This window comes from Centrocercus urophasianus, unplaced genomic scaffold (assembly GCF_019232065.1).
Source record: "Centrocercus urophasianus isolate 14NV4802_14NV808 unplaced genomic scaffold, USGS_Curo_1.0 seq_73, whole genome shotgun sequence".
NCBI classification, from domain to species: domain Eukaryota; kingdom Metazoa; phylum Chordata; class Aves; order Galliformes; family Phasianidae; genus Centrocercus; species Centrocercus urophasianus.
In genome coordinates, this window is record NW_024885344.1 from 1723937 (window position 1) to 1737704 (window position 13768).

The following is a 13768-nucleotide window of genomic DNA, read 5'->3' on the forward strand; positions in this document are numbered from 1 at the left end:
ATTGAGGTCACAATGTACTTTGCAACTTAATCTCATGCAAAGTCAGGTAATACATTTCTGGTTGAGGTTTATTCTTATGAAGCAATAATGAAGTTATTACCTAAGAGTAAGAAAGAGAAAATTTCTTACTGTCAAAACACAGGCAGAAATCTTTGAAGTTGAATCAGAGAGTTGCAAAAGGTGATCTACACTATTAATTGAGATGCTTATTCAGGAAGGAATGTAAGACAAAAACAAAGCCTGTGGACGCTTTGATTCCAAGGTGATGCATATCAGAGATCAGAATCCAGATACCTGATTTGCATATGAATTTGAACATCTCCTTTTTTGTACCAGCCTAGCTAGAGCACAACCATACAGCCTAGAAGAAATTAGCCTTCTTACACATAAAAGGCCAAAGAGACTAAAAAAACTTGAAACTCATTTAAGGTGTTCCTCATTCCATATTCTCTGTTAGAGGCTGCAACTGTATGCCTATTCCCATCAAGAATGTTGAATTTGAAAATTGAATTTGGCCTCCTTTAAATTAGTAAGCAATTAAATTGTGAAAAATAATGCATTTCTCTGCAATTTCTGAATCAGCATTGTCCCATTAAATCAGCAGGAGGAATCAGCAGGCACAAACACAGAACTCCTTCTCATCAGGTCTGCCAAATAATACAGCAAGGTCAACTTGCAGGTGACAGTTCTGAACTTACAGAATCTTTTAAGGTCCATTCAAAAGAGCTAATAGTAATGTTGTAAGTACAACATTCCTAAGGCATGCAAGAAGAGATCTGTAAGAAGAAATAATGTATTTTATTAGATAAAATTATATATATATTTGGAATGGCAAGTCTATCTTCAGATCTAAAACCAAAGCCTTTTACTAATCACAGAGTGGCAGTTCTGTGCTCCTATCTTGCAACACTTTCTTTACAGAAGCAGAATAAATAAAAAAGTGGTTCCTTTTCCAATACAGCTTAGGAAGAACAAGAAAAGAAAGAACACGTCACATGGTTAAGATGAATTATATCGTGCTTGAACAGCTGATGAACTTAAAAGAAAATCACACAATGAGAAATAGAAAAGCCCCACCAGACACAGGCTTCTGCACCTTCACAGCTTTTCTCTCGTCATTCTCTGTTATTGTCCCTTTCCCTTCCTCTCTGCACTGAATGAGTCCTTGGGTTTTCTTCTAGTGATGTATCTTCCCTATGGTCCCCCAGAGCCTATTTCATGTATCTCAGTAATGTTTTCTTCTTATCCTAAGAATACACTGTGATACAACGCATCTTAAATTAAGAAAGTTTTCCTGGACTTTGGCCATTTTTTCTCATTTTCTATTTATGCTTCTATAACTGTCTGGTGATTTTTCATCTGAGATGATACCTAACCTATGCTAGTAGTGAAAACGTAGAAATAATTAAAGGTCCTTCATGAGTCTTTGACCTATTTCACACACACAGAAGATTATAAAATTACTTGAAACAATCTTATATAACAAAGGTCTCCAAATGGCTTGCAACCTGATATCATTTCACAAACTCAAGTCAGCATTTCTTCCAACAGGTTTTGCTCCAGGCAGTCTGGGGCTATGGTAAAATGAATGCAACCAGTGCAGGACCATAAGAAGGCTGAAGTGTATTTTGTAGATAATCCAAGAATCTAAGAAAACAAGAACTATCTCATAGTGATGATATTTGGATGGTCTTTCATGACAAAATTGCAAAGGAAATCGAGGATGAGATCAAGCTATTGATTGGCATGGCTTTCAACATGTTGCACTGGAAGACAGAAAAGGAATTTCTGTTTATTTGCTGAGTTGGTTTATATCAGATAGCTGCCACCTCTTTCAGTTACTCTTAGCCTTGCTATTCATTGATATTTTCTCCTTTAGCAGATTTCTGTGATCCTCAGAGATTGCTGCCAGGAGAAATAATCATCTGACTTGAGGCTTTTGAAAAGCTGAATGGCCTGCATTTTTGATACACCCCCTTCCTTGCCAGTGATGAATTCATCATCTGGTACAGGTTTCCCAGGTACTGTCCTGCCTCCAGAAGGTTTCTTGATTTGGGGATATTCCTGACTCATATGCATCTTCTCACCAGATTTCAGGCTGTGGAAGCAATAGTCACCAACCTGGCAAAGGAAAACTGGCTCAGTGCTGTCAGGATTTAACACCACAAGATTACCCTCAGACAATGGCTGCTCTTTAGGGAGAGTGCTTCCCTTCTGCTGAAAGGGCAAAGAAATCTTTGAGAGTTCTGAAGGTCCGTGGTGACCTGAACGGACATCAAGGTAGTCTCCAAATGCATCCAGGTGCATTTCAGGAGAGGCTGATACTTGGCCTGAAGGGGGGAGCATGACACCAAATTGCTCAGGAGAAACCTCATGGCAAGAGCAGTCACTGGAGGGCTGGGGCTCCTGTGTATCACAGGGCTTCCCCCCAGCAGTGGCGAGTGGCAGGTGTGTGGTGCCGCTGGCTGATGGCAGTGACAGGCTGTCTGTGGTGATGTACTCCAAGGGACACTGCTGAAGGAAGGCCGGACAGCCAGGAGCCTCTGGACATTTCTGCTCTTCTCTTCTCATGTCTGTGCTTTTCCCACAGGTGGAGGGAAGTGGTGAAACTTCCTTCTTGTTGAGGTACTGCGTCGCTTCCTTCTGCTCTGGGAGCAGGAAGGGCTGCAGAGGACCTGCTCCCAGCTGCTCCTGCCTCTGTGCAGCCTGGGGGCTGGCTTTGTCTGGAAGGGTCACGTACTGCAGGGACACTGCTTTCTCCTGATTTCCCATTGGATTCAAGCTCACCTCCAGGGTCTGATGCATCTCAGGCTGAGAAGACCTCACTGGGCTGTACAAGTATGGGCCGTTGAAAGCAAAGCAAGTGATTGCTGTCTGGGAAGTTATACTTGTGTCAGCACAGTTTGTCCTTGAAACAGAATATGAATAGCCAGGAATCGGACTTGGGCAGACAACTGGGGCATGCTCTGGCACATTTAAAGCATGGTATGGGTTCTGTAGGTCCAATGCAGGAGAAGAAACCTCTGTCCTTTCAGTCTGCACTTCAGGGGACTCCGCCAAAATCTTCTTCTGCCTGAAGGAGGGACGGTTAAAATTGCTCATGAGATATGTATTTGTGGTAAACACAAAGCAGAAACACAAGCTTAGTAGAACACTGAGGTAGCTATGCATATGGTCAGAATGATCTGTGCAGGTGAGCAAGTTACACCAGAGCGCACAGAATTGTATCCGAAGCTCAAAAGTTACTGCCATGGGCTTTTTGGTGACAGAACATTTGGCTATGGCTTCCCTAGAGTTAGGGAGCTCTATGAACATGTCATTCACAGTGTGACTACAATGTTCTCTTCATTTACCTGTCCACAACTTGAAGGAAGCTAGGCTGATCCACGTTCTCCATAAGGCTGCATTTGTTGAAATCCAGCTGGCTGCTTGCATGCCTGTTTCCTAGAGGAACTTTCTGGAAAAATAATAGAAAGCAGACATGGGGAAAGATAAGTGTCTTATCAGCAGCAGAATCATGGAGAAGGAAAATAGCTAGCAGAGGTGAAAGCATCTGGCAATGCACTCTAGTAAAGTTGGATAGAACTTCAATAAGATGACTGGTAGATGCTTTCATTTCTCCAGAAGAATCTTGATTCAAAGCCAAATTGCCTTTCTACTGACCTTACATAACACTATATAGCTCGGGTGGTTGGAGCTGTTCTCTGAAAGATCGTACAAACGCTGCAGGATCTCACTACAATAAACAGAGCTATGGCTTCATGCAAATTCAAACCCATGAAATGACAGCACTTACAAATAGAGAAACATATAAAGGATTAAAAACAAGTCTGCTAAGCTGTTTCTTTGAATGTGGAGGGAAGGAAAAATCAGATTTTACTGAAAGATCATGTAAAAAACAACATAAGTCTTTAGTAGAAACAGAAACAGTTTATCTTCAGACACAGGAGATATAATACTGAAATTTTCCTAGTTTAATTTTCCATCACTGTCATGCTGACAAGCACAACACTAATCAGTCTGCAGGTATAAATGCACAATCTGGCTTCTGTTACATATGGACTGAGCAAGAAGGAACAGACTAATTGAAGCGTACGTTCCTCGCAGATTAGGTGACAAAGAAGAGCTCTTGGAATTATTGGGATTCACAAAGAAGAAAGAAATAATGAACCTTCAAAGATACAGATGCCTCTTACCTTCAAGTAGCTCTGGATCAGCAGACTCTTGCTGGGGTTTGGAATCTTTTCCTCCCACAGCTTCTTCTGCCTGCAGCAACACAGAGTTTTCAAGGTTAGTGTCTCAGTGTGGCAAGAAGAGACTGCACCTCATGCACCATGCTGCTCTGCATGGTTGCCTGGGAGGCCAGCAGCAAACTCGCACCAGTGTCCAGCCGTGTACAAGGCTGACACTGCACACCAAGGCTTCTCTTTGCATAGACCACTCTCATAGCAGACAAGCAGTGCCTCACCCTTTATCCACTCCCCGTGGCCAACACACAGCTAAATTGCATTCTCAGGGCACAAACTTACCTGAGTAAGTACTTAAAGCTGCAGTAAGCAACAGCGAGCAAAGTGATGATGAGAACTGGCAGCATCAATGGGAGAACCACTGGTGAAAGAACTGAAAGAGAGAAAGAAGAAATGGGGAGTCAACGTCTGAGGATCCCTTCCCATAAGAAGTTTTGCATTCAGGTGATTCTTCGTGAAAGCATATCTGGGAAGTAGAAGAGAAGAAATGTGTCCTGAATACCTTATTGATGACCAAAGGAAGTCATCTTTTCCCTCACTGATTCTTTTTCTAGTCTTCACTGACTCCACAGGGAAAATAATTTATCCCAGCAAAAGCCTGGTGAGGTAGCAGAATTCACGGTGAACGTTAGAGGTCTACAAAGGTCTTAGGTTGCCTGACTTTGTACAGTCCTGGAGAGATGGGAATCTCAGAGATTCTCCTGAGCTCCTTCCGCTAATGGATGTAGATGAACATCGAGGTGAACATCTTGGTACTTCAAGCTGCCCAGGGACAAATTCTAGAATGTCACATATCTTTGGGCATGTGATCATAGTAATCATGGGCATTCTGCTTCTAACTCCAGAAACTGCAAGAACATGATATGGTGTGCATCTCCAGTACACTCCAATGTGTCTTTTATTCAACTCCACGGCCTCTCTGTAAAATGGAAAGGCTGATTTTTAGCCTGTCTTCCTGCATTCTCAAGCTTTTCAGTTCCTTAAAGCAGAATCAATTATTGGGATCAGGAAACAGCAGTGGTCTTTGGCTAGGATCTTTTCTTGATTCTCCGTGTGGAAAGCTTTACAGCTAGCTGTATTAGCCTAGGGAAGGAAAGCAGGAAAGGTGCTTACGAGCTGCATCCTGCTCACTGCCTTTGTTAGCATTCCTGCTGCACTGAAAGGGTGCAAGCAGAACAGTGACCACTTTAAGCAGCCCCACCACAGTTACATGGCTGGATCTGCCTGCAACGTTCATCACAAGAATGCAGGTGTTTCTCTACAGGAATTTCATCCACGAACCGTACAAAAACCTGACAAAATCCGCCCGGGTGAAAAGTACCATTCTCAGTTTCCCAGGTGAACTCCTCACTCCATTCACTCCAGTATCCCTGGTAATCCTGATTATTCACCATTGCACGCATTCTTCCCCTGTATTTGGTAGACGCTGACAACATCTGATCAGTGAAGATGAAGGGAGGTTCATCATTGGTAATTTTTATGGTCTTCAAGGTCTGGGGAGAGGAAAGAAGCACAAATGAAAGAGGTGAGAGGAACTGACATTCCCAGTCGCAAAGCAAAGAGAAACCCAGGACTCCTGCACTTGCTATCACTCACTTTTTCATACTGGTTGTGCTTCCAGAACTGGACTTCGTACTGCTGTTTTATGAAACCATACCGTAAAGTGTGTTTTTTCCACCTCAGTTCATACTCCTGATTTCTCATCAGTTCCACAGACACATTTGCAGGTGGCAGCACCTTAACTAGAACACAGAGAATATCCCAGAGTACATATCAACAAGCACACCCAGCTTCTACCATTGCAAGAACCTCTCCCTAGCTCCTGTCTGTGAAAACATCACCAATACTTCCAGATTCTCACATGTACAGGCGCTCCACCTGGCACACCTCACGCAGCACATCAGCCCTATCTCATGCTGAGCTCCAGGGATCACCTCACAAACCCCAGGAGCTCCTCTGGGTCTGACCCACATCATCAACCACGTGCTTCCCTTACCAAGTCACATCGCTTCTTCCTCCCAAACACCTTTCCTCACTCCCACTGCTCTCATCACGTCTTGCCCACACAGGCACTGTTCCTAAAAAAATCCCAGGAGAGGCAAGACTCTCCAAAGCAACTCACTGTTCTTGTAGGCTTCTATCAGTTTCTCCTCCATCTTGGTCCGCACAGACACTTGGTACTGGCTCTGACTGCTGATGTTGCTAACAGGGATCCCACAGCTCTGCACCACATATGGGACATGGGGCAAAGCCTTCTCATACACGGGAGAGCACTCCTCTTCCCTGAGGGGAGAAAAGAAGGTGGTGCTGAGATCAGCAGGAACGGCACAGAGCAGCAGCCCAGCAGCACGGGCAGAGGTAAGTATGCTGCCACTGGCAGATCACGTACGCTGATGCTGGAGTGGCCCTGAAGAACAAGCCAAAGATGACAGAGCTGGCAATCGCTTCCTTCACTTCCCAGCTGCACTTCAGATACACACCATTGAAGAGGCATCGAAGGTTCCTGGGATGAATGCCACCTACAGAGAAGATCACAGCATGCTAAGAGGCAGGAAAAGTCCAGTGAAAGCCTTTGTCTTGCATGAGCAGGTACCATACAATGGGGTGGAACACAAAGCACACTGAAAGGGGCAAGATAGGCTCTTGCTCCTGCTCCCATTTCAAACTTCTCCATGCCCTTCTAGGACATAGCAATCCTTCCAAGTGAAAGCAAGACCAGCACCACAGTGGAAGACAGTAAGCAGACTTCTTCATGACCTACATCCCAAGTCACAATCCGGACCCATGGAGGGCTTCAGACCTCCTGCAGGGGGCACAGCCCCCAGCCATTTCATTATTGCTTGGAGTATCCCAGTGAAACAAGTGTTGAGGCTCCCTGAGAGAAAGCCATCATAGGTGGGGCTTCCCTTGCCACTTTTGGCTTTGGATGGGACCCACAAGGATCACTGCCTTGCCCTGGCTTCTCAGGGTGACCTCCTACCCTTGCACAGCCCTACTCCATCCCCTTTACCTTCGGGGGTCTCCCAGGACACATCTGTGCTCCACTCGCTGTATTGCCCGGAGAAACCTGTGCCCTGCTCTGGTCTGGCTCGCACATGGGCGATGTATCTGCTTCCTGGGATGAGGTGGCTGAGGTGGCAATGAGTGATGTTGGAGAGCAGGCGTGAAGCAGCCTTCTGTCAGCAGGGGAAAGGAGGGAGAACAGGAATCAGTGGTGAGGGGTGGAAGGAAGACAGAGAAGGAGCACAGATGCATCTCAAGCTGTCTTGTGCACGTGAAACACTTCCAAGGTGTTTTGCCTTTCTCCCCCATGAGCCCACAGGCTGCTCTTCAAACGTGCTTTGAATTCATGATGGAGGGATGCAGGGTTAAATAAATTCCAACTCAAAACCCAATTGCACTGCTTTTTCGCAGTGAAGAATTGATTTTTGCATTCAAGTCAGGACTAGTGGTATTTTACCAGGAAAGTCACTTGCAGACAGTAACAAAGCCTCTTCCACATGGCCTAAATCAGCATTTATTGCAACTCTTCATAGTGCCTGAGAACAGAAAGGCTGCCCATTTGCATGGCACTGACCATAAGTTCTCAACCAGCCACAAGGCTTCAGCCATGGCCTGGTGAGGCCAACTCTTCCTGCTCTTACCTCCCAGGACTCCCAGTCCCGCTTGTAAGCAACTTCATACTCCAACACATTGCTCAGCCCTTGGCTTCCATCAGGTGCTGTCCATGTCAGCAAGAAGTCCCCTGAACTTTCTCGGAGTGAGAGGTTCTGAGGGGGAAGGGGCTGAACTGGAAGATGAAGATACAACACATGAGATGTGATACGGAGGAGAGAAACATGAAGAGGGGAACAAAACATGAAGTTAAGCGCCCTCAACTTCCCCATTTTCACAATATCTTATCACTTCCTGCAGTAGGAAGCTGCTTGCTGTGTGTCCCTCCAACGTTCACCTGTTCCCACACTCGCCCTCTTCAATCTCAAGGCAGAACTGTTTGTCAGTTTTTGCAAAATCATCGCGATTCATCTCCTAACTGAACATTAAAAATGTTCTCAAAGATCCCCCAAAAGCATTTGAAAGTTTGCCTTGGAATTTATTCCTTACCATTTTGGAAAAGATGAACTTGTAGTTGTGCTTCAAGATTCTGCTTGGGTTTGAAGCTGTAATAGTCATCCACCCCTATTCCAAAATATTCTACTGTTTTCCAACAAATCCAATGGCTGTAGGGGTCTGAAGCCTCAGGTAAGTCTTCTTCCAGCTCCTTTTGACAATGCATTTCCTCACTGTCACTGTGTGAATAGAAAAAGTATCTATAACGGTCTGATCTGGTCCTATATAGTTCAGGCAAAACTAAATGTCAGCAGATAATTCCAATCCCTAATGATTATCTAATTTATGTGGGAAGTTATATCCTCATTACCACTGATAGCCCCATTTTGCACCTATTACCATTACTAACATTTTTATCACCATTAATCTTTTATCAAATGTGTTTTCATTTCAAAGTACGCAACATAATATTCTGTTCTCAAGTCAGGCTAGTTTTGTTAGTTTCCAGTCTAAGCCTTGATAATCTCACAATTCTATGTGAGAAGTCGTTTGATGGAAAAGAACATCAGAGAAATGCATTGTTTACTTTGAGTGAAAGGCAAGGAAGTTTCTGACGCTCCTGAGCTTCTTGAAGGAATTCCCTTGGCAGTCCCAGGAAGACACTTAAGCGTTTTTTTAATTCAGCCAAAATGTACTTCTCAAGCCTTAGCAGTTCTGTTCTGTCAAGAGACCTGATGTATTCATTAACTTCCTCCAGAATGCTAGGCATCACTTTAGATGGCCTTCCTCCAGGCCAAAAAGCATCATCAAGATTAAAAACAATATATTATGGTAGTCAGAAGTAGGCAAGCTTTGTGTGCTTGCACCGGTCTGAGTTGCTGAAGAGATGCAGTTCTCCTTTTTGTACCCTCTGAACTTCTGCATGAGCCTATGAATCCATGCCCGTTGTTCCCGTACAGATAAAGCCGTGGCGATCGGAGCTCAGCTACTGTCCTTCAGGACAGCATGAGGTCTCCAAGCCAACCATACGTCAGCAGGCATTGTTCAGCAGTGCTGATAGCTGTCAAAGTTGGGTACTAGTGAGGAAGCCAGGCATATTTCTGAAGAAAGGGAGGGACTGATTGGTCATGATTCCTGTATCAGCCACTGAAAACCCTCCATCATAAAACAATGTTCCAGAGCAGACTCCCAACAGCAGAGCAATTTTCTTTCATCTTTTCTTTCCTTCTCTTTTTTTTTTTTTTTTTTCCAGAATAATTGCCCTCAAGGTCCTTTTCCAAAGACCTTCAGCTCATTTCACCTGCTTTTAGGTGTACCAGTACTCTCTTACCTACAATAAAATCAAGTGTTCCCTCTTCTCCCTTTCCTTTCTGTATCCCAAGATGCTAATACATTTTCTTCTCGGCTTTCCATCTTTAACTTCCTCTCTATTTGGCCTTTCTTATCCTCACAGCTGATCAAGTCTGCTGATGCTGTTCCCTTTTCATAAGGAAACAGATGCAGCATAGAGATACTCTCATAAACAACCGGTATCTCTGGGAGGAAGATTGATAGCACAGATGAACTTACCCATACCCACACTTTCACAAGCATAGCCTATTCAGGGTCTTCAGAAGTGATCAACACCATACTCTCAGTGATGACCCTAAACAGGCAAAATAACTGGGGAAACGTCTCTGCCTGGTAGGTTTATGAATCGCTCCTGAGCCCGCTCTTCTTCTCAATCTATCTTCTCTACCTCGTTGGACGGCCATCCGCGTGCCCCTTCTTATATCCTATCCAGGATTCTGCTACAAACTTATGGGAAAATTATTGAAACTAGGATCAAATTAACTCCACTGGCACATGATTAGAAGTCCTCTCTCTCCCTTTTTAGGACAGGCATCAGAAGCAAGCGCGACTTTGACTGTAACCCAAGAACAGCTGTCACTTTCTGAAAACCCGACTGCCGGCCCAGAGATTCCAAAAGAGTGTTGTGGCCAAACACCCTTTGGATGTTCTTCTTGCAGAGTTCATTTCAGGTACTTACTTTTTAATAACATTCCTTTGGTACAGAGTCAAACCAAGGAGGGCATGAGCCTCGGAGTGTTCCTTCCATGTGCACGTCACGAGTGAGCTGTAGTCATTGTGGCACCTCAAGCTCTCCATCGGAACGCTTTCTGAAATGGATGCCAGCCAAAATAAAGATGCACTGCTTACAAATGGAAATAGTGAGAGCTAGCAGGAAGGACAGTGATTCTGCCATCAGAATGGGAAAGGCGTCAAGAACAGCACTCTTCTGATGGCACCAAATAATGACCCTTGGTGAAAATATGTTTGAAGTTGTGTTCCTTCCCCACATCTCCACAATACCAAAGAGTCAAGCCAAAGTACAACAACGGTGAAGCGAGACCTTTGAGCCTGCAAGACATGTTTCTGGCCAAAGTATCACTTCCAGGCAGAAACAGCTTTCTGGGCATAGTGAATATCACAGTTAGTGGGGATGTGCTGATTATTTCATCTCTGTGGGACTTCTTTGCAACCAATTTCCATACTCTCACCTATTTGTCTGCACCAGCACCTGCACCTGCCACAAACTGACTGCTTTTGATCAGAATGCTTGTTGTCCTACAGCAGAGAGGATAGGAGCAAAAGAAAGTAGAAAATGGGGAAGAGTGAGTCAGGTACAAAGAAGAGAGGAAAAAGGCAGGAGTCAAATAAAAGAAATTATAAATCCGAAACTCACCATTAATGGCTTGGTCACTGAAGGCCAATGACAGATTTAGCAAAAAGATGAAAAACCCTTTCATCTTTACACTGTCCTTCGAAATTGTGTTTTCATTAAAAATAAACGTTTTCATTGCCCACTCTTCTTTTGTCTTGTTGTGGAGCTTCTTGTTTTCATTTCATGTAAAGAGAAGTAAAACTGAATTAGGGAACTTAAAGCGTTGCACTGTTACAGAGTGACATTCAGAAAGACCTCCTTCCACGTATTTACTTCGTAAAAATTCAGACAGAATGTCTACAAAGCCTTTACTGACAGACAAAAACCCAGTTTTCTTTTTCCTGCAACATGAGCAAAGAATGAAGAAGTAAAAATGCGTATATCTAAGGAAGCACAGGAATTCTTTCAGCTAGAACTAATCAGAAAGTGGCCTATCCTGTGAATAATGTCAACCTGCAAATTCTTTCATCCTTAACTTCTTTATGTTTATATTCTTTTTAATGAACCCCCAAGTTAATTCCTTTTCTTGCTTTTCATAAAGACTTATTCCCCACCACATACTTCCTTAGTTTGTGATTGAATTGCTGTACTCATTTGCTTTCAGGTTTCTCTTCAGCATGCAACTGCTCCAGCTACTCCCCAGACAAGCTGCAAATTTTAGCAACAATTTCAAACAAATTATTTCTCTTCTTTTGGGGGCTGTCAAGATCTAGAGTACATAGAGAAGTTCAAAGACTATGGCCCACATTCTTTGGTACCAGAATACTAGCTCTTCTGGCCATCTCTCACTGCTTTCTCCAAAGTATGATAAATATACAGAGCTGAGACCCGTGTACTCAGGGAACATGCAGTCTCTAGCTCTTTTCTACTGTAGAGGAACATGGAGAGATCTCCTTTTAAATCTCTGTTGACTTTCAGATTCCTAAATGTTGCTTATTGACACCAGAAACAGCGGTATGAGCCCTCGCATAATCATTGCAAAGCTTTCCCTTAAGAGCTCTCAAGACTTTCCAGGATAGAAGACTGCTATTTTGCCTTCTCCAGAATGAAGCAGTTCCCTTACCTGCATCCAGAGTTGTCTGTGAGGCAGATGATAAAACCTGATGGATGACCCTCACTGTTCAGCTTCCCCAGCAGTGTGAGAATCTTCTGATGCAGCAACCAGCTGCTTCCCTGCAAAGGAATCTATAAATGACAAGATTTTCCTGATAATTAAGTCTTTAAAATAAGTACTATACTTTTTATATACCTGCTATACACTGAAATGCCAATTTCTAAGAAGCAGACCACACCCTTTCAGGGAAAGCAGCTGCCTGTAACTGCATTCTGTACTTCCTATTTTAAGCCCCAAAGTACTTACTTAGATGGAACTGTTAAATTAGGAAGGAAATATGTCGTTGCTAATCCACGTGTTAGTGATTGTAGTACTGGTAGAAGAGGGTTGTGAACAGTCCCTACTGAGTTCTAATTGAATGATGAAGGAACTGGGGCATCTCTCCTGTGTGAAGAAGCTGAGAGGGCTGGAACCGTTCAGCCTCTAGAAAAGGAGGCTTAGGGGGGACCTCATCAATGTGTATAATAACTAAAGACAGGATGCAAAGAGAATGGATCCAGGCTCCTGTCAGTGATATCCAGTGCCAGACACAAACTGGAACACAAGCGGTTCCGTCAGAACATCAGAGGGCACTTCTTTACTGTGCAGGTGATGGAGCACCAGCAAAGGTTGCCCGGAATGGCTGTGGAGTTTCCTCCTTGGAGATCTTAAAAATCCACCTGGACGTGGTTCTGGATTTTGTGCTTCTGGTACTGTGTCATCTATCATCGTACCATGGACTGTGTCCCTGCTTCAGTGGGGCTTTGGACTAGATGATCTACAGAAGTTCCTTCAACCATTCTGTGGTTCTGTGAAAAAAACTCAGGCTTGCACTCTATGGGTAAACTTCAGGGGGCTGAGATGAGTCCCCAGAAACAGAAGAGGACTCCTAAGTCTATTTGTTCTGCACTGCCACTAGACCATAAAACTCTGATCAAAACCATACTTTGCAGATTTAGCTATATAACGTATTTACGTACTTCAGTGTGCAGTGGGGAAAAATATATATTCCTTGAATAAGGGAAGCAAGTACAGAGCTAGGAGGTTGTGAGAGAATCTGAGGAAACTGTGTCATTTTGACTACTAAGATGTGTTCATATAAAAGCTGTAGTTACATTACTCTACTGGAAGAGCAGAATTTACTTTGCATTACGGTACAAATGCAGAAAACTATTCTCCTGCACTGACTTTCAAAGGCCAGTAAGTTTTTATGGTTCTTCCTCTACCCATAGAAAATAGATTTCTTGTTTTCCAGAAGACATTATTCCTTTCTTTTCTTCCTCAGCTCCTCCATCTTCAAACAGACTTGATAAGCCTCTGGTTACACTAGCATCTAGCTGCCCACGAAAACCTTCAGATATTATTAGCCCTGTTGAACTCCTTACACAAATAACTTGTGTTCCTGCATGCCAGAACTTTTACATGCACATTTGCCAATTAGTTTTCAAATTACAATGTATTCTCTTGAATATCACACAATGCAAGATTATTAACATTATCATTGCATGTCATTTCATCTCCATCCCAAACCCTATTGCTACATTGCCTTAAAAGTGAGAAGTTACAGTTTATAACATTTTGATAAAATAATGTCCATCAAAATCTTACATCACTGGAAAAAAAGATGACAATCTGTGTCTCTCATGAGTATCTTAGAGAATCATGATCACCAGC

At 43.5% G+C, this 13768-nt stretch overlaps 1 protein-coding gene across 3 annotated transcripts; it reads right to left on the reverse strand.

Annotated features, from left to right (window-relative positions):
• Positions 1–779: 779 nt before the first annotated feature.
• LOC122170676 (cytokine receptor common subunit beta-like) lies at positions 780–12340 on the reverse strand. Of its 3 annotated transcripts, XM_042837767.1 has the most exons (15): positions 12251–12340; positions 12065–12174; positions 11023–11170; positions 10327–10456; positions 8352–8536; positions 7892–8037; positions 7258–7423; positions 6637–6766; positions 6370–6530; positions 5844–5989; positions 5569–5740; positions 4530–4620; positions 4197–4266; positions 3354–3457; positions 780–3073 (listed from the first exon to the last, which is right to left on the reverse strand). In XM_042837767.1, exons 2-15 carry the CDS (start codon positions 12068–12070, stop codon positions 1876–1878), a joined length of 2853 nt encoding a protein of 950 aa, XP_042693701.1. In that variant the 5' UTR covers positions 12071–12174; positions 12251–12340; the 3' UTR covers positions 780–1875. The 3 variants fall into 3 exon arrangements, with proteins under 3 accessions (XP_042693701.1, XP_042693702.1, XP_042693699.1); XM_042837768.1 differs by having other exon boundaries at positions 11023–11167; positions 12065–12327; XM_042837765.1 differs by having other exon boundaries at positions 12065–12327.
• Positions 12341–13768: the final 1428 nt, after the last annotated feature.